At 38.1% G+C, this 25,935-nt stretch overlaps 1 protein-coding gene across 1 annotated transcript in view; it reads right to left on the bottom strand.

Annotated features, from left to right (window-relative positions):
* Positions 1-4,793: 4,793 nt before the first annotated feature.
* The window catches only part of msra (methionine sulfoxide reductase A), a 42,525-nt gene continuing 21,383 nt past the window's right edge, over positions 4,794-25,935 (bottom strand). Inside the window, exons 4-6 of the mRNA XM_044376444.1 lie at positions 19,063-19,167; positions 17,739-17,845; positions 4,794-6,400 (exon numbers count right to left, since the gene is read on the bottom strand). Coding sequence (XP_044232379.1) covers positions 6,230-6,400; positions 17,739-17,845; positions 19,063-19,167 — 383 coding nt within the window. The 3' untranslated portion in view covers positions 4,794-6,229. The remainder of the gene's footprint in view (positions 6,401-17,738; positions 17,846-19,062; positions 19,168-25,935) is intronic.

Raw genomic sequence — 25,935 nt, 5'->3', positions numbered from 1 at the left:
TTGAAGGTTTTACAGACTTAGTTTGCCAATATAATGTCCTTTTTATTCAAATATGGAGTCTGGTCCAGTCAGTTTTGTCTGATATGAGTTTGTAGTTTGACTGAAGTAAGTAGAGCTGCAATAATTATTCGCTTAGTCGATCGACAGAAAACTATTTTTCAAGCACAAAATGACAAATATTCATATGTGAGGATTTGCTGCTTGACAGTAAATTGAATATCTTTAGGTTCTGGATTGTTAATTAAACAAAACGAGCATATTAAGAAATGTCAGTTTTTTTCACTAGTTTCTAACATCTTATAGACTGAACGGTTTATCAGTTAATTGAGAAAATAATCTGCACATGAATCGATAATGATGTTGCAGCTCTGGTGTGATGATACATGTAGACGAGGTACAAACAAGCATCCAAACAGAAGATGTTAATGAAATTACAATAAACAAACAATTTGAAGGAAATTCAAGAGGTGTCAGAGTGCTGCAGTCAAGCTGAATCAGCATTAATTATCCGGTTTGACACGTAAGAGACAGAAAATGTTTTGTTATTTGAATGTTACGAAGATGAAAAAATGTGTTTCTGTGCAGGTGAAAAGGAATGACTGAGGAGGTGAATAATAAAGAGGAGCGATGACTGACTGTCGGCTTCAGATGACAGATGATGAATATAAAAGAGCGGTGAAGAAGGAGCAGATGGGAGTTAGAGGCAGACACACATACAGACTTCAAAGTGTTTATTACACAGCTTGTAAACACAGAGAAAGTCAGGATTTAACTGCAAATAAACCAAAAAATATTGAGTAATTCTTCTGAAATAACATTTTTTATTGATGCATTTGTTATATTCTGAAATAATAACATCAATAAATACCTGCAGAGGTGATTTTGGGCTCATAAAGGAACATTTCCACAGTTTAAAGGACAATTATATATACCTCCTTAACTATGAATCATGTAGATGTAACAGTTTTGCTGACCATTCAAACATTTACTGTAAAGTTTGTATTTGTCCAATTAGCCGTTTGCTAACATTTGTTTCTGCATATGAAAATCTGACTTTTAAACTTGCTTGAGTTTTGTAATCCATCACAGTGAACATCAAGTCCACATTCATCAAAGTTATATTATTGTTGGTTCATAATGTGCAGTGAACACAGATTTAAGTGAAAAGTCTGCATGACAATAATATAACTTTAACAAAAAGATAATGGACTTTAAGTTTCAGCTGCCTGCTAATAAACTCTCATAGCAAACAGAAATTAATGGAAGCCAAAGGATGCTTGGAGTGGTAAGAAAAATACATAATAATAATAATAATAATAATAATAATAATAATAATAATAATACAGATCCCCTCCAGACATGTTTCAAGACATGTAAAAAAAATACTCTACTTTGAATAATAATTCATTTATCTATTTGTTGAATGGGACAGTGTGCAGTTTGAAACATTAAAGATGCACTGCACCAGAGTTAGCTTGAAGCTAATTTGCATCTGAAGTCCCCGACAAACAACATACAACAGCACAACAACAAACAGTAAAAAAAAAAAAAAAAACCCACACAGAACACACCATACAAAATACAAAGCTACACACATCACATCACATACACCCACAATGTCAATTAGAAATAATGTAAACTAAACACAGCTGAGTTTAGTGTCTGATGGGATTTTTCAATAAAACAAAGTTAAATTACCTGGTTAGAAATCTTATCCTATGTCATTAAAAAAATCTACAATCTATGACTCTGCAAATATTTTTCATTTCAGAAGTTTTCCTGCTGGACACCAGATGTCTCCTCCTTCACTGTAAAGTTCATCCTCAGTGTTTGTGAAGTTTCCACATCTCACTTGTGTAAAAGTTGAATATTGGACTACAATTGTCTTCCAAACTAGTTCTGATGTGATGATGAAAACAAACTCTGCACAGAGAAGCTCAAACATTCAACTGGAGGAACAAAAAGAAAAACACATTTTTGAGTGGAGGAGACTTTAATAATAATAAAATATTGTGATGTAAAGTAGGTGTTCTGTAGTAAAATGGCTGAAACTTGCAACATCACTGTTATTGTCCTTTAATAACATGCAGCAGGTCTCTAGTTGGATTCTGGTAGTAACACCAGTGTGGGTAAGACCGGACATTTTATTCATTTATACTAGAAATACCAAAACAAGACTTTATTTTATATCTTACTTACTTTCCCACAAAACCCTTTTATATCATTTAAAGAAGCTAAACTTCTCCAGTATATTAATAGTGTCAAAGCATCAATAAAACAATCTAAAACTGCAACAATCTGATCAAACAATAAATAAAAAAGATTACAAACGAACAGAGCAGACATTAATGCCAGCTTTCACTACTTCACACTGATTGTGTTATAACTTTAATAGAAGTTTGTGAAGCTTTGTCATAAACTGATCCTGAAGAAGTAACACAATCACATTATTTTGATCTTTTTACAGATTCATTGAGCGCCTTAAAAAAAAACATACTTACACACATTCATACTCGAGGATGCTACACCTGCTTCACCAGTGTGTGAAACCTTCTATGAAATGAATCTCTACAAGCAAACACCATCATCAGATCCCTGATTCATCATCATCATCATCATCCGTCACATCATCATCTTAATACTGTTAAATGATTGAAGTATTGTGTTGGATATTTTAATTCATATTGTCTGTTGTTTTATTCAACCTGTAAAGTGTGCAGAGACTCATCCAGTGATGTTGCACTAGAAATAAACTGAAGTATTGAATTATTATCATTTATTTAAACATAAACGGGTTCAGTAGATGCAGAGCTTTCATCAGAAAAAACTGGCAAATATTATAAAAGAGTTGTTTAAAAGTTTACTAATGTTTTTATTCTAACCAGTCACGGTGCTCTTTGAGTTATTATTACTCTGCATAGAACAACAAATCCAACCAACAAGCCCTGAAATAATAATAATAAAAGGATGTTTTTGTGCATGAGGTCACACTGATGTATTGAGAATATATTGTCTGTTTATTAAAATGGGATCCAGCTGGTGTCATCCTCCTGTGAAAGGATGAATATGTTCATAGTAGAATTGATCCACTGATGATATAACAGAAAATAATGATCAGATTCAACACAGAGATGAATGCATGTGCACCATTTTTCATAGTGTTTGTGGTCTGAGCTCTTTGACTTTTTCCACCTCAACACAAATTAAAAGAGCAAACATAAACACATTTTTTTTTTGGATTTCACTTTATATGAAAAAGGACAAATATTTGTGCAAAATCTCAGCCGTCATCAGCTGCATTCCAAAAATAGTGGTCAGGTTTGGCTTTCGGAAGCGAGCCGTGGTCCTGCAGTCTGCATCATGGAGGAGATCCAAGGTGGCGCTCTGCCATTTTGAAAGAGACTGATCTCTTCCTTCTCCACGATGGTGATGCCAAGCTTTGGAGGGCCTGGCACCAGACACATTCTCCTCCTGCTGGTGTGTGTGTGTGTGTATGTGTGTGTGTGTGTGTGTGTTTGCATGCTGTACCATCAAAAACACACACATATACTGTACAAACACACACATGCATGGAGATAAACAGCGATGACAGATGAGTCACGGACTGGAACATCGCTTCAGGCAAAGATCAGAGGAAGGAGGTCATCCAAAAATCCTGCCCCGAAACACAACACACAAACACATCTCAACTCAACTTTATTTATATAGCACCTTTCATACAAACATTCACACAGCAGCATTGAAACAACACACTAAAAAAATTACAACACTAAAACAATAAAGTGTTGAAAAATAGATAAACATGAATAAAATAGAATAAAGGGATAAAAATGATATAAAAAACAATGATTAAAACTTTCAAATTAAAGCTGTAACATCACTCCAGATTAAAATCGAAAGCCAGATTAAAAAGATAGGTCTTTAATTTCCTTTTAAAAACACAGAGAGAGTCATTGTAATATCCAGAGTTTATACCTGTGTGCTCCATAAAAACAGACGGCAGCCTCGCCGGCACTTTTATGGGTCACATAAGGAACATCTAGAAGAGAAGCAGTGGAGGCTGCAACATAAAATGAAAGAAAGTCTCTGATGTAGGGAGGAAGGAGGTCATTGAAAGCTTTATAGACAAGAAGAAGAACTTTAAAATCCATCCTGATAGATACAAGCAGCCGGAGCAGCGTCTGAAGCAGCTGAGTGATGTGATCCATCTTCTTTGTTTTAGCTTGTAGTTTTCTTATTGATCTTCTTGATAATCCAGTAAAAAGGAGGATTACAATGCTCTAAATGGCTCGTAATAAATGCATGAATGAGCATTTCAGCATCTTTCTGAGTTCAAAAAAATGATGATGAAAATATGTTTTAATGACCTTGTTAAGATATAAAATGTAAATCTTTCTCACACAAAGAAAACACATTAAAACACTTTTTAAGTGATTAAATCTCCTGTTTAGCCGGTCCACTGCATATTCAGTAATAATACCTTTAATGCATCCTGATAGCTAAAGTGGCCGAGAGATGATCTTTGATCTCCATTAGCAAACCCGTAATATAAAGCTGACTTTGTAATTATAGGATCCATAGTAAGCGTTTTAATTTAACAGTTCACAACAGACACTCAGAGGATTTAAATGACTTTAAAAGTGGAAAACTAGCCAGCGACACTGTGAGTTTACTTTCATAATGACATTCAATTTTATTTATTGTCTGTGAGGGGTGGACAGCAGATGCATGGTGTACATTTAAAAAAAAACATTTAAAAAAATCAGTCAGAATTCAAAGAAAAGAAGGCAAAGTTATGATTTGAGATGGTTTTTTTTTAATATGTTAAGATTCCTCTACAGACGTTTTAAGAAGCAACCTGCAGTTAAATAATCATCATATATAAACAAACCTGAACAACAAAAACATCATTTTAATCTGCAGCTGCAAATCTAATCCGTCTCTGAGTAGCAAAAGTTGTAATTATCTCTCATGTAGGTAGAACATAGTGGAAAAGTGGTGAACTGCTGCTGCACACTGTCTGCACAACATATAGTTTATAATTTAATGCTGAAACCTTGTGACAGTTCACCACCCAGAGGTTCTGTGCACCTGTCTTACAGGTAGACTACGCTTCTCCATGTATCTAACATGTGAAATTGTACTGCAGCTGTAAAGGAGTTTATTTTGTGATGCGTCACATCAGTTTAACTTCATATGCATAGAGTTTGAGGCACCGCGATGATCAGTATTAATACTGAGAAGACTGACGGCCTCCATCAGCCTCTACGCAGCAGTTCATGTTGTCTGTCACTGAGTCAGAGCAGGTAGAAATCTGTACAGCTCTCTGATAACTGGAGGAGAGTTTATTCTTTCAGCACAAACATAGATAATAAAATCTAAAATATACTGATTTAAAAAAAACAACATCTTTTACATGTTTATTCTTTCCAGTGAAATGTAGAGGAAAAGCTGTTGGTTCTGTGAGAAAAATAGGCCAAATTCAACAAAGATAAACTGATGTTTAAAAAATATACCTTTAAAGCAGCATAAAATGTACAAAAATCTGATGCAATTTTATTTAAAACCCAAAGCTTTTTGCATCCGAAAGCAAATTAAACCTCAAGAATCACTCTATCTTTGCATCCTTGCTGAACAGATTATTCTTGGCTGTCAATGACTATGTTTACATGCACACTAATATTCCACTATTATTCCCAATATGACAAAATTCCAAATTTGATACAGGTCATATTCCATTTGGATATTCTGAATTAGGCCTCATTAGGAATGTAGCATATCCTTCTTAAGACATGTGGAATATGCTGATATTATTCAGGTTTTAGGAGCATCCTTTGGACATGTATACAGCCAATCGGAATACGTATGTTTAATGCAGTTTGCAACACACAGCTCTATGTGTTGTAAACAAACCAGTCGCTAATAGCCAAACTAGCCAACAGTTTGCAAGGCTGGAGTAGAGATACATGCCCAAAAAGAAAACCCACATTGCTGGTTGAAGGGAGAAACACCTCCTTTTAAACTTGACTATCAACAGGTTTTTGGATATGCGCAAATATTGCAACGCCGACCTTTGTCAAGAAGATGGTTGAACAAGTCCGCCACCCGTGAAAAACTCTGAAAAAAAACCTTTTTTGGCGCAGAAGCAAAATGGCTCAAGTGGCTCCAACTGTCAGAATAAAGGCAAAAACCAGCATGTTTTGTGCACGTAAACGTAGTCATTGGCTCTCTAGGCCTTGTTCTTGATTCCTATTGGACAGGAGACTCCCGTCCCTCCCAGGCCGCAGTATCCTTCAGGGTTTTTACTGAGGTACTGCTGGTGGTAGTCTTCAGCGTAGTAGAACGGCTGGGCTTCGGCAATTTCTGTCGTAATCGGACCAAAATGTTGTTGTGTGAGTTCCTGAAGAAAACAGACACAAAGACACAACGTTAATGGATATACAAGAAACTAAACTGGCTGATTATTGTAGTAAAAACAACAATAGTGAGACAATAAAATGACAATTTGACATGTGAGAATCAGTTTTTGCAGCAACAGCAAAGGAAAATAGAACAAGAATAAAGTGCATGATGGGAAATGGAGTTCTATTTGAGCTCCACGATGTTGAAAACATCAAATCATGTGTATTTCTCTTTGAATTTTCTATAAAATTTTGGATTGTGAGTGGAGATACATGCAAGTATCCTGCTTCTGTGTCCATAACCTAAAAAATATTTGACGCCCTCATTAATGCTCATATCCTACTTTCTTCTTCCTGGATCGTGTTGTTTGTCTATATCGAACCGATTTCACCAAAACAATCATTTTGACTTTCATCTGATCGAATCTTATCAAGGCTTCATACTGCGAAGTACTAATGTGTTTATGCAAAACACACATGTGTAGCTGCAGGGAGGGAAGTACCTACCAAAACACACAATACACACAAACACACACACACATTGACAGTAGAATCAGTTGGTGATGACACCTTCTACTTCTTGAGATAAAATTACTCAACCAGATGGCGTGTGGGTAAATTAAAAGAGAAAGCAACACATTTCTGAAACTTTTATTCCTGATGGAGGACTGTTGCTTTGTTTTTTTAGCATGTTCGTTACCCAGTGAGCTTCTTATTTAATCATATTGTGAACCGTAAAGAAGCAAAATTTGGTTTAACATTTACATGTTTTTATCTGCAAAGCTGCTGTTCACCCTCCTGACTTTCTGCACTCAGAGGATACAGCAGACTTTTCTGGTTATTATCCTCTTGGCCTCATTAAACAACGATATAAAAGAAACTACCCTTCAGGCTTTCAAACATCACAATTAAAGTAAATTCAGACATCTCTACATGTTTTTTTTTTCTGATGAAACCCTCTCTAGCGTATTTCTTTTGGCTGCTGTTTCTGAGTTCATCATGTTTATTTGGTTAAATATTTAACAATGTGAACGCTTCATTTGCTGGTTAAGTATTCAGGGTAATTCTTTTAATAACTGTGGATGCTTAATTTAATTTTGAGTATTCAACTGCAAAACTGTCATACTCTAATTTACTGCTGAATTACTGTATATGATGTATGTGGCAACTTTTCATGATATTTTACAGAAACACTGAGTTAATCTAAAGATGCCTCCAGTCTTCTTCTGCTTGTTATTCTTTGAAGGACGGTAAACAAATCTTTCCAAATTAATTCCAATAATAGCAAAGCAACATTATTTTGATACTTGAATTCTTGAAACTGCATGAGTTAGAGTCATTACCAGTTATTCATATGTGAAAATATTTCACCTTAATCACCAAAGAAACATATTTAAATGCTTGTTTTCTATATTATTTCATAGTTTTTGAACTGACAATTTATGTTTATGATATTAAATGTCTTTAAATTTGATAATTTTCATGCCAATAATTGCATATTGATGCAATTTATGGGATCCAATTAAATTTCTCATTTGGTCTGATTAAAATCCTGCATCCAGAACAGACCTGATCAGCCTGTAAATATGTAATCAATCAAACGGCATCATATCCATCACACCATGAGCTGATGAAGAACCCATTTTAATCAAAGCTCCATACATCATCAAACCAGTGGTGTCACCAGTGTTTACTTCACTGATCACATCCATCATCCTTCCCTCCCTCCACTTCCTCCACATTTAGGATTTTGTTCACCAGCCAGAGAACCAGAGGTCAGGTCCAGGCCCTCAGGGAGCTGGCCTGGGACCTGAGGCCCAGCGGGGAGCCTCTTCTCTGGGCTGGAGGCCTCTGATGATGACCCCTGGGGCCCGGAGCCTCTACAAGCTGTGAACAATATGAGGTTTACAAAGCTGGTAAAAGCTTTATTTAGATGTTTGGAGAGAGGATTGAGATTATTTGAGCTGATATCAAAGTCCTTTTGGTTTTCAAAGGTCGAGGTCAGCTTTACTGTCACTCTTCTTCCACCAGCGTCGTTGCTATAGCAACCCCTATATAACAGTTTAACTGACATGAACAGCTGCTATTTTGTCAGAACTGTGACGGAGCAATTATAGAGTTGTTATGGAGAAGAAGCCAGAGGCACGAATCAGAGCGCTTCGTCGCTGAAGTTGTCAACATAACGTGTCGCCATAGTTACTGAATTCACTCAAAAGTGACTCAGAGGTTAAAAGTTGCAGACTGTAAAATCAGTTTTCTCGACACAACAATCTATATCTTCTCCGCTAGTGGTGCAAATGAATGAATTTGATATAAGAATACAAAGAAATTGATTTTTTTTTTTTTTTAATTTTCTTGACATATAGTTAAATAGGTGGACAATATAACCGAGGACGTGATCTAAAAGAGTTAAAAAGGCATTTTTCATTCAATCTCAACTTTAAGATCTACTTGTAGCCTCAATGTTAAACATGTTTTATCTTTTATCATATCTAAGAAAAGAGAACATGAGCAACATAAATATAAAGTAAAACACTGTGTATTAAATACAAAAATCTATTCAAGTCTGCACATTCTGTACAATACAGACACAAATAATAAGGAACAGCAGTAGAATATAAATAAGTTTTGTTTTGAATGCACTTGCAGTTTGAGAGGAATGAAACTCTGGTGGGAAACACTAAAAAAGTTCTCAGTTTATTTTTAATACCAAACAATCAGACTTAAAGCTGCGCCGGGTAATTTCACACATTGGTGCCTCTAATAGTTAGTGAGGGGTAATTGTTTGAGAACCGTTTTAACTTCATTGACGTCACCGCTCAGAAGTTGTTAAAGAAGACGTCAGCAAACAAAACCCAGAGGGGTCTGAGATGCTTTTATAGCAGGAAAATACAAAAGGTTCAGCTTTTAATTCACAGTGTTTGCTCACTGCTGTTTGATTCATCACTTCCTGTGAAGATTTCCCACCATGACTGTACTGACGCCACAATTTAATTTGGGTAAGTAGGGTGGAGGTTCAGCACAGTGCTTAATCAGACTGGGAATCTCTTTTCTGTTGCAGCTGCACTTCATGATTCAGGCTGGAAAGATGGATTTCTACATACGACAAGGTACGTTTATTTATGGAACCTTTCAAAAACAATTCAAAGGGCTTCATATGAGGAGTGACAATACATTAAAACAACATTTAAAAGACAATGAGAAGGAAAAGTAAATAAAATAGAATACAATAAAATACAGAATGCAAATTGACTAAATAAAGGACAAAGGAATAAAAGCTATAATGCAGTAAAATGGAACAAATGGCCCCAAAAAAGCAGCAGGAAGCAGAAAAAGCTTGATTTAAAATCTTTTAAATTTAGACCCCCTCCAGGCTCCCTTTAAGATATATATTAAAAAAAAAAAACTCTGTTTTGAAAAAATAATTTGTGTCTAATATGATTTTTCTACAAAAAAGTTCAGTTAACTAGTTAAAAATTCTTGAAATTACACCCAGTCGTTCTCCCTCGTTAAAACGATGTTTCACTGCTTCAAGTTTCAACATCACACTGGTTTAAGTACAATACTGAACAACAATTGGCCCCAGATAGTGCTTGTAGGTACTAGGGATGTGCCTGAATTCAAATACATTATTTGGCAAAGCACAAATTGTTGGTTTTTATGCGAATATTTGTTTCATACAAATATTTTAAAAACTTATTTGTTGGGGGTGTTCCCCAGAGATAAAACTGAGCTACTGACACAAGCAAAGTGCTCCCAAGGGACTCTCCATAACCTGTTGTCCCCCTTTTCCTTTCCACAAATTTGGGTTGTAAAAAACAGGCAATAAATGTAAAGTGCAAATAATCGCCTTTGAAGTTCCTCCCTACACGTTACACGATGTGCTGTGTCTGTGTTATGGGTGTATAAATAGGTAGAAGTCTGTCTGCAATGAGGTGATGAGTAAAGTTTTAGCTCAGTAGACAGCGCAGTCGTCTATGATCTGGGAGACTCCAGTTCGAGACCCAGTGTGGGGACCTCCTTTATAAGTAAATGGTAAATGGACTGTACTTGTATAGCGCCTTTCTAGTCCTCCGACCACTCAAAGGGCATTCACCCATTCACACACATTCATACGCTGAATGGGTACGGGGCTACCATGCAAGGTCCCAACCTGCCCATCAGAGGAAACTAACCATTCACACACATTCATACGCTGATGGCACAGCCATCAGGAGCAATTTGGGGTTAAGTGTCTTGCCCAAGGACACATCGGCATGTGGACTGGAGGAGCCGGGAATCGAACCGCCGATCTTCTGATTAGTGGATGACTCGCTCTACCTCCTCAGCCACAGCCTACTTGGGGTAGTTTATTCATGAACACTTATTGTAACACTTAAGTTTTCTAACATTAAAAGTGTCATAAAAACAAAAACAGGATTTTTAAGTTTCTTTCCACTTTCATTTGAATGCAAATACAAATATTTTTGCTGCCTCAACAAATACAGATACAAATACAAATACTGGGATCTCTGCACATCCCTAGTAGGTGCTCACCATAAACTCAGATTTAAGGTGAGCACAGAGAAACTTTCTATTTCAGCAGATGAATGTGAAACCACCAGGTGAAGAGGAAAAACCCATTTTTGAGCGGAGGTTTGTTTTAACCTTCAGAACAGAAAGTAAAAACTAGTCCCAAAGGCTCTGAGAAGTCTGACGTGTTTATATTTTGGTTTTGTCCCTTTTAGTGCCTTAAAAAAGTATTTTTAAAATCAGTCCTTTGACATACAGGTAACCAGCGCTGTGATGTAAGAGCTGAGGTAATGTGCTCCACTTTCTTACCTTATGAAGAACCATTAGCAGCTGAAACACACAGCAAACTGCAGGTCGACCATCACTGAATCTTTTAAGGGTAGGGCCCGGCTCCTCACGTTACGTCAGCGCTAAAACAAGTCAAAGCGGCTGAGTGGCACCAGGAAAAATTGTGCAGCCGGTGTGTCTTGGGGAATTTCAAATGAAAGTCACTGATGGTTGTGGCTTTGATTTAGAGTCTACAGTACATTTCAGTTGCAAATGTTGTGTTAAGTTTAAGTTTCAAAGACTGTAGAACTCCTGTCTGCATTACTTTTAAAGGAAAACAACACAGAAAGTGAAAGAAACGATGTCAAAATGTATAAAAACGTCAATAGAAACGTCTCAAACTACTACTGCAGCATAATCTACTCCTACACTGTTCATCTGTATTAAGCAGAACTGCAACTAACAATCATTAATGATGACATGACGATTTTTTTCTTGATTAATCGATTAGTTGTTTGGTCTATAAAACTCCTGTAAATAGTGAAAAATGTCGATCACTGTTTCCCAAAGCTCAAGATGACCTCAAAAATCTGCTTTTGTCCCGACCAACAGTCTCGACCCAAAGATATTCAGTTTACTGTCATAGAAGAATAAAGAAACCAGAAAATATTCACATTTGAAGCTGGAATCAGAGAATTTGGACATTTTTTTTCTTAAAAAAATGACTAAAAATGGTTAATTGATTATCAAAATAGTTGGTGATTAATTTTCTGTCGATCAACTAATCAACTAATCGTTGCAGCTCCAGTATTCAGTATGTTTCAAACACAATAAAGCTTCACTGTCACCACATCACCTCCTCAACTCTTTACTAGCGAAACACCAAATGCTTGGAGCAACGTCGGAGAAGTAACTTAGGCTACAAGAGCGGTTTTATGAATGTTTTATAACATTTTCCATGTTCTTTTTTGACTTAATCAACCGTTAACTGGAGTGAATCCAAGCTGACGACAACTGCTGCACTCCTACGTGGCAGCCATATTTCAAGCCTACATGTAGAGCATTTGATACTATAATTGGAGGTCGATGGTTGCTCCATCTCCCCATCCCCTGAAGTCTGCAACCTAGGCGTCATCCTGGACTCTACCCTCTCCTTCCAGTCACACATCAAATCTGCCTTTTTCCACCTCAAAAACATCTCCCGACTCCAACCGTCACTCTCAAACACCGTCACCGAGACCTTGATCCATGGCTGTGAAATACAAATACAAATCCCTCCACTCCCTGGCCCCCCCAGTACCTTTCACACCAACACACACCTTCCCGAAGCCTGCGGTCCTCGGACTCGGGGCTGCTCTCCGTCCCCCCGCACCAGCCAATGCAATTTCAGAGACAGAGCCTTCAGCGTGGCGGAGACAGAGGCCCCCACCCTCTGGAACTCTCTCCTTTCCGAGATACGAAGCCCTCCTACCCTGGACTCTTTCATAAGTGACTCATTAATGATTTTTATATATAACAATGAAGGAGTCATGACCAGAGTGGTGACTGTAGAGCTGCAGAACACCTTCTGGTCTGTCGTCTTTTTCAGTAAAAGGTTCGTAATTATGGAACAAAAAACACAACCATAACCTATATGTTAATGTACTCATATACAATATATACATATACACATGCATCTGTCCTGTTGTTTTACCCTGATTCTGTTTTATTTGTTTGATTGTTTGAATCTAGAGTTCAACCAGGTGCTGCAGATTAGCTTCAGCTGGATACGTTACATCTGTTGCAATGTTTATCTGTATGGTTAATTCCTTTAAGATGACATTTATCTGCTCATAATACTAACTGTAGGCAGATTAAAGCTAAAAAATATGGCCACTGACATCAATCTAACACCACCTGTGATGACCAAAATGGCTGCATTCTCCATTCTCCTGCTGTAGTGGCATCCTCCCCCCCCCCCCCCCCCCCCCCCCCCCGCTGCCTTTTCAGTTTCAGTGCGCTTGTTTGGGCTGGCTCTACTGCTGTGTGCGCAGCCTGCTATAAATGCAGAATTCACATCCATTAATTTGCATGTCAGAGAAGTAGATTGCTCATTTGGAATGCAAATACCTTGACTGCTCTGGCAAAGCAGAGAAAACGTGAACAACACTGATAAGCACCCACGAGACAGAGAGGAATGAAAAAAAAAAAAAAACGGGAATGAAAAAAGGTGAAGCTGGCACGTTCAAAAAGCACAAGAGAGGGATTTTATAGACAAAGAAGAAAGGGGAAAGAAAAGAAAAAGGAAAGAGAAGCAGCTTGTTTTTGTGTTTAGAAGCAGATATATGAATGTTCATGAAAAGAAAATGTAGCCGGAGAGGTGTATCACGAGAGGAAGAGATGCCAGAACAATGAGTACTCACTGCTTTAGCACCCATGCTTGCACCCACTGAGCGAGCACACATTATTACATAAAGCAAGCACGCAACTACACACACACACACACATAGACACACACACAGTTACCACTTCCACCTGCCATTTTAGACGCAGTGCACACCCTAATGATGGGTAGGAGGCAAAAGAAGAAAAGGGAGGCTCCTTTCATGCTGCAGACAACTGCCAGCCGCCTGCAAGGTAATTTTCTGCAGTGCTGTTGTACCTTACACACACACACACACACACACACACACACACACACAATAACACACACACACACACCAAATCCCCCCAATCACTCTCTGTGTGAACAATACAATCAAGCCAGGCGGCGAAGCGAACACAGTCAATACCCTGACACCAAATTAACCAGACTATTCTCTCTCGTTTTCACTCTCCTCTCGCCTAAACTTCCTCTCTTCTTCTGTCTGTATTTCACCGTTTTTGCTCTTCCAGCTACATTTTTTTTTTTTTTTTTTTTACAGCTGCACATATAAATCCTGGTAGGAAGACAAGGAGAAGATGATATCTAACTCTAAGTATCAGAGTGGATAGTAATAGCAATTCAGGAAGTGTCTGGTAGGTGTATCCTGGGAAAATCCTCTGTGCTGTGATGCATTATTTTTTTTTCCATTTTCAGTTAGTTTAAAAACGAATAAGAAGGACTAGACAAAGCTGCCGCCGTAGCTGCAGAGACAAAGAGAAGAGAGACATCTACAAAGACTTCATCAACTGAGAGGACTCCACCCAAGATTTTTACAAGCACAAAAATCATCAATATTTTAAAGGCGGTTCCGCACGTATGCACGCGAAGTCAACGTACGATGGAGAACAAAAGTGAGAGATGCATCTGCTCTCATAAGAGAGAGAGAGAGAGAGAAAAAAAAAACATTGAATTATTTAAATCTTCTCATCTTTTCTGGCACAGAAATCCGCAAATTGACTCTTTATGTAAAACATCAGATACCGACAAGTTCAAACTAAATATATGGATACAGACGTTCAAAAACTCAAAACATAATTTGAACAAACCTTCCCAGTCAGTGTGTGTGTGTGTGTGTGTGTGTGTGTGTGTGTGTGTGTGTGTGTGTGTTAGTTTTGCAACTAAAGCGATTTTTGTGGAGGACAGATTTAAGGCCCAGATGGTTTGGCATGGAGTGTGTTTGCTATAGGCCAACTGCTCTCACACACACACACACACACACACACACACACAGATGGGAGAGGGTGGGGGAGGCAATCTGGTGAGAAAAAAAATGAGAGAGAGAGAGGAAACAAAAACTGGAGAGATTTTGATTGAGAGATGTGTTTGGTGGATAAAAATAATCGATCTATTTGTCTGTATATATAGGATGGAAAAACCACAGTTTACAGAGATGTAGAAAATGTGTGTATCTGTCCATAACTTCCAGAACACACACACACACACACACACACACATTCAACAATACCAGCTTTGGCAATATGATCCTCCTACTGAAGTATTAAAACACATATCTGGTGCCAAAATTGTCCTTAGAATAGAGGTTATATATAGAGTGATCAGTTCTTATGGATCTATTTTACACTGACAACAAGCGCTGCTGCATTCATACACTTCCTATTAAATTTACGTTTATTATTTCTAAGTTTGAGTCGGTTATAACAACTGAGACTATGTTCATAATATCTAACGATACAAAAAAAATGCAACAGAACAAAACAACATAACTGACAATTTTGCTTTTCACCAGTTAAAAACACTTAATTTAAACAGGTTCGTCCTCTGCGGAGCGTGAATAAGTTCAGTGAACGTCATGGCAACCAGCCTATTGCAGTATCATATATCTTGTGTGCAAGTGGAAATTTAGTTGTAAAAGCGGTATATTAGATGAAAGACAATTATCTGGAGACGATGAATATCCAAAATCCAAATTTCATGATAATGTGCCTGTTTATATATATATTTGTTGTGGACATGTTTAAGTTTCGGCCTGACAGTGCTGCTAAAGGACCAAACCCACTAGGATTCAGGTCCAGGTATCGTTGCTATGGTGAAGACGCCAGCGACATCCTTAACATATAGTCAGTATAACATTATGTAGTACTGCAGATTATTGGTTATGATCGGGATCAACGTACTTTACTGTACATTGAACTGTAAAGAAAATAATGTGTGCTATGAACAAAGAAACGAAGTGTATGAAATATATGAAGGTGACAAGAGAATAAATTAAACATAAATACACCACAGCAACGGTCGCTGAGGATCATGGGTAGGCTAATGTAGTCGCTTCCGCTATCGTACAAAACTAACAAAAATACTTGATTTCTAAATTAAAATTGCGCGGTCTTTTGAATTTGTTTTCCTGGATTTTTCGTTTGGAAACTAAAAAGGAATAGATCATGTGACTTCCGTTTTTGGTTTCAAACACAAAAATGAATTGGCTTGATGTCCGCAGACATGTTCGATATTCAGTCTAAAAAGGAATAACGATAAAACGAATCGGCAAAAACCAAAAACGGGCCGGGTTTGATTAGTTTTTCGTTATTTGATTCTGACACCAAAAACGTTTTTTTTGTTTTAAAACAAATAACAGATTTACCGTTTTTTGGTTTTTGAATTATAAACGAATTACAAATTATCCGATGATACCCGGACCAATTGATCCTCTCTGGACCGTAAACATCCACAGCAAATTTCCTCAAACTGATTTATTTGTCATTTCTCATGTATGAAGCTGAGAGTTTGACCGACAGGGTGTTCATTGCCCGTCCCAAACTGAAAAAGGTTCCTATACTTTTTGGAGCATGACTGTCCAATCTGTCCATTAATCTGTGATGTTCCTTGTCTATGTTGTAATGTGCTCTCATAGCTTAGCAGACTTTATTTTTCTTAATAAATATAGATATAAACTTTTAAATAACCCTTGAATTTAGTTGTTTTTCTTCACAGAAGTTAATTAAATGCTGGGACAAATACCCCAAAATTTTTTTCTTACAGTCCTTAAAAACAAAAGAGTGTCTCAGCCGGGGTCAGGACCCCCAGGTTGGACACCAGTGTACTAAATGGCCTTTTCGGGCCCTGAAACATCCTGCAAGTATAAAAAAACCAAATAGATGAATTTTATGATTATCTTAAGCTTAAGATGTTTTTGGGAAACAAGCTGCTGGTTTTTTAAGCCTTTGAAAATCAGTACTCTCTGACATAAAAGCCATATAATTGACTTTAAACAAAGTTTTAAGTAATTTGTACAATTTTAGTATTGTAACAGCACTTAATTAGGATAAAGTATCCCTGATGGACCAATGGAAATGTTGTACTTATTGGTAGCTGTACACAAAAAGTCAGAGCAGCATCAAAGCTATTAGGATGTCCAATTGTCCCATTTGTAAACAGAAAACTACAATTATGGTGTCTGATTGCTTGCAAACCCAATGAACTGCTTCAACCCCACCAGACTGTTGCTCAACATATCAACCAACTATTTTTTTTTTTTACATCAGAACATGAAAACAGTGTCAGATGTGTTTATCAGTGATGGACAGAAGGACGCAGAGAGAGACTCTGAGACACAAATCCTGCTGAAAGAAACACGGTTCAAGAATGAAAAGAGAAGGAACGAATGAGGGGAAGGATACTGGAGGAAGAGAACTCTATAGAGTAGAATAGAGTAGAATAGAACAGCCGCCTCCTCCTCCTCAGTTTCCATGGCAACAAGCCCTGTTGGTGGGATGATGGTGCAGAAGTCTCAGCAGGAGAGAGTTCAACAGAGGGAGCGTGTGTGTGTGTGTGTGTGTGTGTGTGTGTGTGTGTGTGTGTGTTGACTTCGGTAGCATATGGGCATATATGGCAACACACACACACACACACACACACACAGAAAAAGATCCATTATATTTCAGTATTCATCTATTGCAGCCAAAAGCTTCTCACTGTTTCTGAGAAAGAAGGAGGTGGATGCTGGGAAATGGAGTCACAGAAACAGGGAGGGACTGAAAAGGAGGAAGAAAAAGACAGAAGGACGGAGGGAGGGAGAGTAGGAAGGATGGGACATATTACACGGGGAGGAAAAGAGAAAGAAGAGAGATGAAAGAAAAAAGTTTGGTAGAAAGAGATGGACAATGATAGAGGGATGACTGGTGGATAGACGTGTGTACCTTCTGGTATTCATCTTTGGAGGCCAGCGCTTCCTCGAGCTGCTGCTTTGTGTAGGTATAGATGGCGGAGCGGTACGTCGTCCCGACATCGTTCCCCTGACGCATCCCTGAACACACACACACACACACACACACACACACAATATCTGAATATCAAGATTTGAGAATTTCAGCTGACGTGAGGTGCCTTCATCCGCAGTTCTTGGCAGAGGGACCATCACATTATCTGAAAACAACAGCTGACAGCATTTCCAAAAAAATATGGCTTGTCTGTCTTGGCAGGACTGAAGTGATCGTTTTCCTTTTCATCGTTTCAATGTCAGCTCGTCACACTGCCAGCCGCCATGTTTGCTGAGCTGTAGGGATGTTTGTTGTTTGTCAAAATATCTTCGGTGATGATTTTGTTTTTCACCGATTGACACCAACAGGTCAAAGTCAATTTTTATTTTTACAGCCCAACATCACAAATCACAAATATGTCTTGACGTTAGCATGGTAGCATCTCATTGCTAAATATAATAAAAAAATAAACAGTTATAATATAATAGTTGTCAACATGCCTTTTAACATGCTATCTGTATGCTAATGTTGGCATATTAGAAAGCTAACTGCAGTTGTGTTTTGCCCAGAAAGCTAATGATAGCTTGTTAGCGCACAGCTTCAACCAATGAAGCTTCGACGAGTCCTCTGATGTCCTAAAATGGCCACCGTCCAAAAGACTGAATGAACCCTTTCGAATTTAGGACAAAGCATGGCTCTTCCTCTCTTCTCAGGACAAACTTTACCTTTTTTCCCTGCGAGCGGTAAAGAATTGCAACATTTTCTTTTCATTTTTCCTCCATCCAACAGTCTTGTTTTCTGGTGTATAATGAGCCTTAAAGCCTCTTGGGGCCACTGGCAGCTATAAACAAGTAGGAATGTTTTCCTCGAGTGTTCTTTTAAGAGTGTTGCAACAAACATTTGAGATTGGGTGAAATAATTATGATTCATCAGTCAGGCAGGAATTTGGCATAGCTGCAGTCAAGTTAATGAAATCTGAATTGTCATTATCCAAACCGTCATTGTTGCTGGTGTTTCTATAGTGTGGTTATTAAAACTGTCTTATGAAAATCAAAGAAATGAGGCAGACAAACAGAAGTGAGAAGTGCATTTGACCTGAAAGTATTATCCAATTTGCAACAAATCCGGCACAAAACAGACAATTATACTCACAGTTTTCCCTGTATCAAAGGACTCTTTTCATTCTGTTGTTTATCAATGAAAACAAACTGCTCTTTTCCCTTTAAGGGTTCAGCTGTAAGTGTGCCGGTGGGTGAGGTCGTACCTTGAGTCGGGTCATGGCTTTCCCAGAAAACTTTGAGCAGGTTGGCAAAGCTGATCTTGTCTGGATGGAAGACAACTCTCACCACCTCTGTGTGACCGGTCCGACCTGCAGAACACGACATTAAAGCCAGTCAACGTGTTTTCTCTTACAAATATTTTCATACCTCGCTGATCTTAGGAATTTTTTTTTTTTTTTTTATGAATCAATCATTCAAGTAAAGGTGCAATGTGTAAGATCTTTACTGCCCCGTATAAAACTATAAGAACTTCAAACCATAGACTGTATTTAAATATGGACATAGTCACCATTGGTTTCTAAAGAGCCACTCCGGCCGTCGCCATCTTGGCAGTGCATGACTCCGCCTCACTCCCAGCCAATCCAAAATGGGCAAAGAGGCGGGTCGAATGGCTGAAACAAGCCACCTAGCGACTGTCGGACCTGTCACTCAAAGCAGCCATGTCCTTCATTTTGCATAACTTTACGGCTTAATAAAATTTAAACAGGTGAGTTATAAAAAAATTCACTCCACATACAGTTGTCATGAAAGGACAAATTAGCTATAGAGACCAAAACCGCTTTTGTACCAGGCTGTAAACATGTTTATTTCTGCTGTAAAGTTGGACATTTTAACATGGGGGTCTATGGGGAATGACCATGGATGTATAATAAGAGCTGGATAGGGCCCCATCGGTCTGCCTTGCAGCCAGTTTTTCCCAGTGGCCACTTGCGGTATTGCTGCGAAAAAACCCCTTGCGGCCCACAAAGGATTTTCCCCCATAGACCACCATTGTAAGAGACGCCCGTAAAACTGTTGACAGGACCCCTCAAACTGCAAACAATGTCAATTATGACTCTTTCTATTATGAACTTTTGATCCATGGAGGTTTTATGTTTGTAAAACTTTCCTCAAGCCGAGAAAAGCGATTTAAAAATCCGTGACGTCATCACAATGTAAAGTCTATGGGCCAAGCGGGAACTCTTGGGCGGGGCCAGCGGGGGAAACACTGCTGCACATATTCAGTGGGCCGCACAACGCGGAAGCAAACGCGGAAGCTAGAAACTTCTTTTGGTGTATGCGCCAGGCGAGCAATTCCTATAGGACTGAATGGGCGCCATTTTTAGTCCGGTATCCAGCTCTTATAATACATCCATGGGAATGACTCGCTTTTGGAGCCTCAAGTGGTCATTCAAGGAAGGTCGCTGCTTGCTTTGAACAAGTAATCGAAATACTTGCAGTTGACAAAACATTCTCAATTCAAGGTCCGCTTACTCGCATGTTCCTGAGCTTCTGACCTAACACACTGTCTTCATCAGTGGTTTGTTAAGTTGTCATGGAGGTGTAGATGTTCAAACTTTCCATTTTAGGACTTTTAGGACTGAAAGCTCTGGAACAAGCCAGTAAGTGTGAGTTTGAGTTCCCAAAGTCAAAAACAAACAGTCAAGCACAATATACACTCATCAAAATAATAAAAAAATGACATGTAAAAACCCTAAATGCAGGTACTGTCCTTGAAAAGCCCGTATTGGTCCACAGCTGATTTTAATGTTCAGCCATAACAAGCAATCAGTCCTGCAGACGGACAGACAGCAGCTGGTGCTGGTAATGAGTGTGACCCATTACGCTGCACCTCATCTTCCTCCCATCTCTCATTCTACCTCCGCTCTTATCTCTCTCTCTCTGTCTTATTACTTTTTTAATATCAGGAGTTATGGATTCCTACTGTAGATATTGGCGAACAGAGACAAAGCAGCGGTCGATATTAAATTAATGCCTCGCCGGGGCCAATCTCGGAGGAATAAATTCATCTCGGACAAGGCGGGAAATAAAAGTGGCGGATGGAAGCAGAGCAGGAGATAAAGCAGTAAAGAGCCGTCGTCCTCGTGATGTATAATTAACTGTATCATTATTTTATTTATGCTTATGAAGGTTTATCTATGGATCCTACTATGCACTGACAGCAAAGACTATCACCTCAAAACAATAACATCAATATATAATAAGAAAAAAATATTATAATAATTTAAAGAATATATACTAATAATAAAGTAAAAATTAGAGATAATATTACCAGGACAATAACATCCTGTTTTATTTTAACAACAGCTATTATGAATAGTAATAAATCGTTTCGATCATTTGGTTTATAAAGTTAAATAGAAATTTGAGTATGTTTAGCTGTATGCTGATGACATTTTTTAATTCTAGTGCTGATACCTGACTTTTGGTGCATATACAAGGATTGTACTGTTTTCTACAAAACATTTTCAGTCATTTAAAGGACCAGTGTGTAAGATTTAGTGGCATCTAACATAACAGACTTGGTAGAAATGGAATATAATCTTCATAACTATGTTTAATTGGTGTATAATTACATGAAAATTACATGAAAACAAGAATAGTGTTTCTGCATTCAACCTTTTACTAAAAAAACTGCATATTATTACACTGACATGGCGCACAGCACAGCACTGCTTACAAACATCTTCTGCTAACAAAACTTAACAAAACAAAACAAATAAAAATACTCTCTATGTCACGTCCTATCGGGTTTTTTGGACTCTTTGTGTTTTTGTTCTTTTGACTTCCTTGGTTTTTGTTGTTTTCCTTCTGATGATCCTCAGACTTTTTCTGTTTTTAGTTGGACTTTTTGAGGGTCTCTTTAATTTGTGTTGCATTTGTGTTTCCTGGTTTTGGTTTTGTTCCTCCCTGTGTTTTTTGTGTCACCTGTTTGTTTACTTTAGTTCCTGTTTTATTTTGAAATATTTCCTCCTTGTGTCTGGTCACGTTACTTCCTGTGTTTGATTATTTCATGTGTCTCATCTGTGTCTCGTTTCCCCTCACCTGTGTTTCATTTGCAATCACTCCCTGTGTATTTATAGTCCAGTTTTCAGTTCGGTCTTTGTCAAGTTGTCTGCTTTCATACTGTGTTCCGAGTTTATTCTGCGTTAATGTCCCGTGTTTCTGACCCTAGTTCCTGTGCCTTAGTATCTTCGGTGTTCCTGCATTTATGGTCTTGATTCCTGGTTCCTATTCCCAGCGTCTCCAGTGACTTTATATTATTCATTAAATATCCGGCATTGTGCCTGCCATCGCTTGCGTTTGGGTCCACCTGCTCCACTCACACAAACCTGACACTCTAAAACTGGCATCGCAGGGTTGAAACCAAGCGGCAACCTCCGGGGCTGTAAAATGAAGCCAATGAGGAAGTGCCAAAAACTGCAGTTCCTTGAACGGCCACTTGAGGCTCCAAAAGCGAGTCAATCCCCATAGACCCCCATGTTAAAATGTCCAACTTTACAGCAGAAATAAACATGTTTACAGCCTGGTACAAAACACGGTTTTGGTCTCTGTAGCTAATTTCTCCTTTCATGACAACTGTACGGGGGGTGAATTTTTTTATAACTCACCCGTTTAAATTTTATTAAGCCATAAAGTTATGCATAATGAAGGACATGGCTGCTTTGAGTGACAGGTCCGCCAGCCGCTAGGTGGCTTGTTTCAGCCATTCGGCCCGCCTCTTTGCCCATTTTTGATTGGCTGGGAGTTAGACAGCGTCACGCACTGCCAAGATGGAGACGGCCGGAGCGGCTCGCTTTGAGCTTCAAAACCGCTCTTCAGAAACCAACGGGTGACGTCACGGTAACTACGTCCATATTTATTCCTTACGTTCCTTATTACTGAAGGAAGAGTGACTTTGAGCAAGAATTCTGAGCCAACTTTTACTATTGGACAGTCGTGGGTTCTCGGTGCAATGGACACATTTTGGTTGGTACTAAAAAAGCTCTAATAACAGTCAACAGTAGAGCATTTCAGTATTTCAGTATTTCAGTATTTCAGAAAAGACTGCAACTGCTGGGTAAAACAGGAAACAGGTCAGTTTCTCCCTCCAAACCTGAAGGTTGAGTGCTGAAAAAAGAAACAACCTATGTTGATAAAACAGCAACTTTTCACATTTATAGTTATTTTATGTGGCTAATATCTGATGGATTAGTCTGAGTGTTTAATGGATTCTTCTGCATTGCATTTATATTAGATTATTATGTTTAGTAAAGCCTGTAGATGTACCTGAATGTAAGTAAGAATTACAATGAACTTGTTTACTTTAGGTTTAACGCCATTGTTCTTTTTTGTAATATTTATTTTTTATGAATAGAGAAAAATCCTCCACCAATCCATCCATTTATTTATTTATTATGGTTTATTTGCCTTATGCTGATATGCAACATTCGCCACTAGAAGGGCTTTTGTGGAAAATAAGAGATTAAAACAGTGAAGTAAAAAGAAGGTAAACAAGAAATATCCAATAAAACACACATTTAGTAGTAACATAGCTACAGAAAACTAGACATGAGTCACTGTTTGCTACAAATAAATAGTTCTTAAGTGTATTTAAATTTGCACCACTGTCAGTCTTTCATCTCTTCACATTGTAAGTAAAAATGTTTTCTTTTGATTGTAGAAGGCGGCTGTGATAACAAATAAAGATTAACACAGTGAGAGAAACAAGACCTGCAAAATGTGAAGAATAATGAAAAGTGTGGGAGTGTTTTTTTTAAAATCCAGTAACACGAGTAGATTTTTTTTTTTTTTTTTTTTCAAATGAAGAAACATGCAAATTTAATCATCACATTTCTCACCTACAATGAACGGAAGGTAAATATTTATCCAACAATGAATATGCAGATCAATCCTTGAAAGATAGAAAGCTGTTATGAGCACACACACATCCAGCAGTTTAAACCAAATCTAGTCTACTTTTATAATAGTGAGATGTACAAATAACAGGATGTAGTGGTGTAAAGATATGATTTATTATGAGAATTTACAGATATGCTTTTGATGGACAAAACTTTACAGATACATATAACATGTATCTTGTATTCTTACAATTAAACATGAAGGAACTAAATGTGCAGAAAATGAGACAGAAGATGGAAACTATGTGTTGATCAGAAACACAGTGTGAGTTCATGTCCTAGATCTGTCCAGAGCGTAGGAATACAAAAAGTAGTCCAGGTATTGTTTGCGTAACATACTCAACCATGACTCCAAACCAAGCCGACAAATTGACCTGCATGTTTAGTGAACTGTTCCGCACCTCTTCTGGCAAACAGTGCGTGACACATAAATCACGCTCTCAACCCGTGTTCCCGAGTGTTTCAAATGTATTCATCTATTATTTTGCCTACATTTGCCAGAATGGTGTGCAAGAGAAACACAGGAAAAATGGTTTAGAGGATGCTCCCTGGATGCAATATGTGTTCAAGAGAAACAAGTATTTTCTATTATCCACATCTATCAAGTATCTGTCAGTTAATTAATTCATCTTTTAGTCCATAAAAGAGTCATTCAGTGCTCATCACAAGTTGGATGAGTCATCAGAGGCTCTTCAATGTAGCAATGTCAGAAAAAAAACAAAAAAAATATTCAAGTTAGAATTGTTAGGTTGAGTAAAAACACATATTATCTTTCATTTGGTTGGTTGGCTTATCAGTTTAACTTAGAGACTCAGGCGCAAGTGCTCATGAATTGCAGCATTAAGAGGTTACTTTGTTGAATTGCTGTTGGACTGAGAGAGAACGTACATCCGTGTATGTTCACGCTGAAATCCGATCTGAAATATGTGACCGACAACACAACAACACATGGAAAAACCTCAGCAACGAAGGCTACGGAACGGACGGCTGTTTATGGTAATCGGCCGCGATCAGTCTCATATAACCGTTTTTTTTGCTGATCATATTTTCTGCACATAGCCGCACTACGGTTCATATCATGCACACAGCTGCTGCAGCACAGACAACACACACACACAACATGGCGTTGGTGTGGAAGTTCTTCAGCGTGAGTGAAGAAGACACAAAACTCGTTATTTGTAAAACCTTTAAGTCCAGAATAAGCCATAGACGAACAACCTTGGAGACATCTGGAACAACTAACTTACTAACTAACTAACTAACATACAGTTGAACTTCATATTCCATTAAAGTTACAAAAATGTTTGTGTGTGCTGTCAATTATAGTTCTTGGAAAGAAAACTGATGTCAGCTCATCGGTAAGGTCGAAAAAACAAAGCGTCAGGGCAGGCTGAAGCTGGTTTTTGACTTGCAGGGAGTCGTTTTACCGACATTCACTTCAAGTTTTGGAGCTTTGACCATGTTTAACATAGATATCCAACATCATAACAGTATATAAATGACAGAAAATCACAAAAAACCCAATATATCTCCTTTAAGTGTTCAAAAATCTCAACTTACTGCTCTCCAGATTCCTTATTAATCCACCCAGTCAGACTCTTTTATTGTATTGTGTTTATGGTTCCTCATAATTTTTGTAATCACTATATTGAATTCCGGCTGTTTTATCCGATACTGTTTTCCCTTTTTCATAATTGGCTCCAGTAAAATCTCCAAAGGCCAAATTGTGTTTAGCTTGCTGCATGACTGTGCACCTCCACCTCTACAGCAGCGAGGGCAGAATAAACCCACGTATTGATTAACCGACCCAATACTTTCAGAACTACACCGATACGCATATTTCGACAGTTATATTTGTTTATTGTTCTTACAAAGTGTCTAAATGAATAAAACTAAGTTGGAAAGAGAAAGAGACAGGTGGTGATGCGGGTCTAATGATGGGATTCGCTCTGTACTGGCTGGCTGGATGGATCAATGGGAGGTCTGGACACAGAAATACACAAACACACTTCCTGCTCAGAGTGGTCAGGCATCAATAGCAGCCTTATCCATACCCAGTATAATGGGGCCTGGGGGAAATGATTCACTCTATTGTTTATGTGCAACTTGTTTTCCACAATCTATTGACTCTCTGTAGACACAACACACTGCCTGTTACACTATATGAGTGTGTGT

The sequence above is a fragment of the Thunnus albacares genome, chromosome 16, assembly GCF_914725855.1.
Source record: "Thunnus albacares chromosome 16, fThuAlb1.1, whole genome shotgun sequence".
Classification (NCBI taxonomy): Eukaryota; Metazoa; Chordata; class Actinopteri; order Scombriformes; family Scombridae; genus Thunnus; species Thunnus albacares.
Note: the sequence above shows the minus strand (reverse complement) of the source record. Positions and strands in the feature narration are given on the sequence as shown.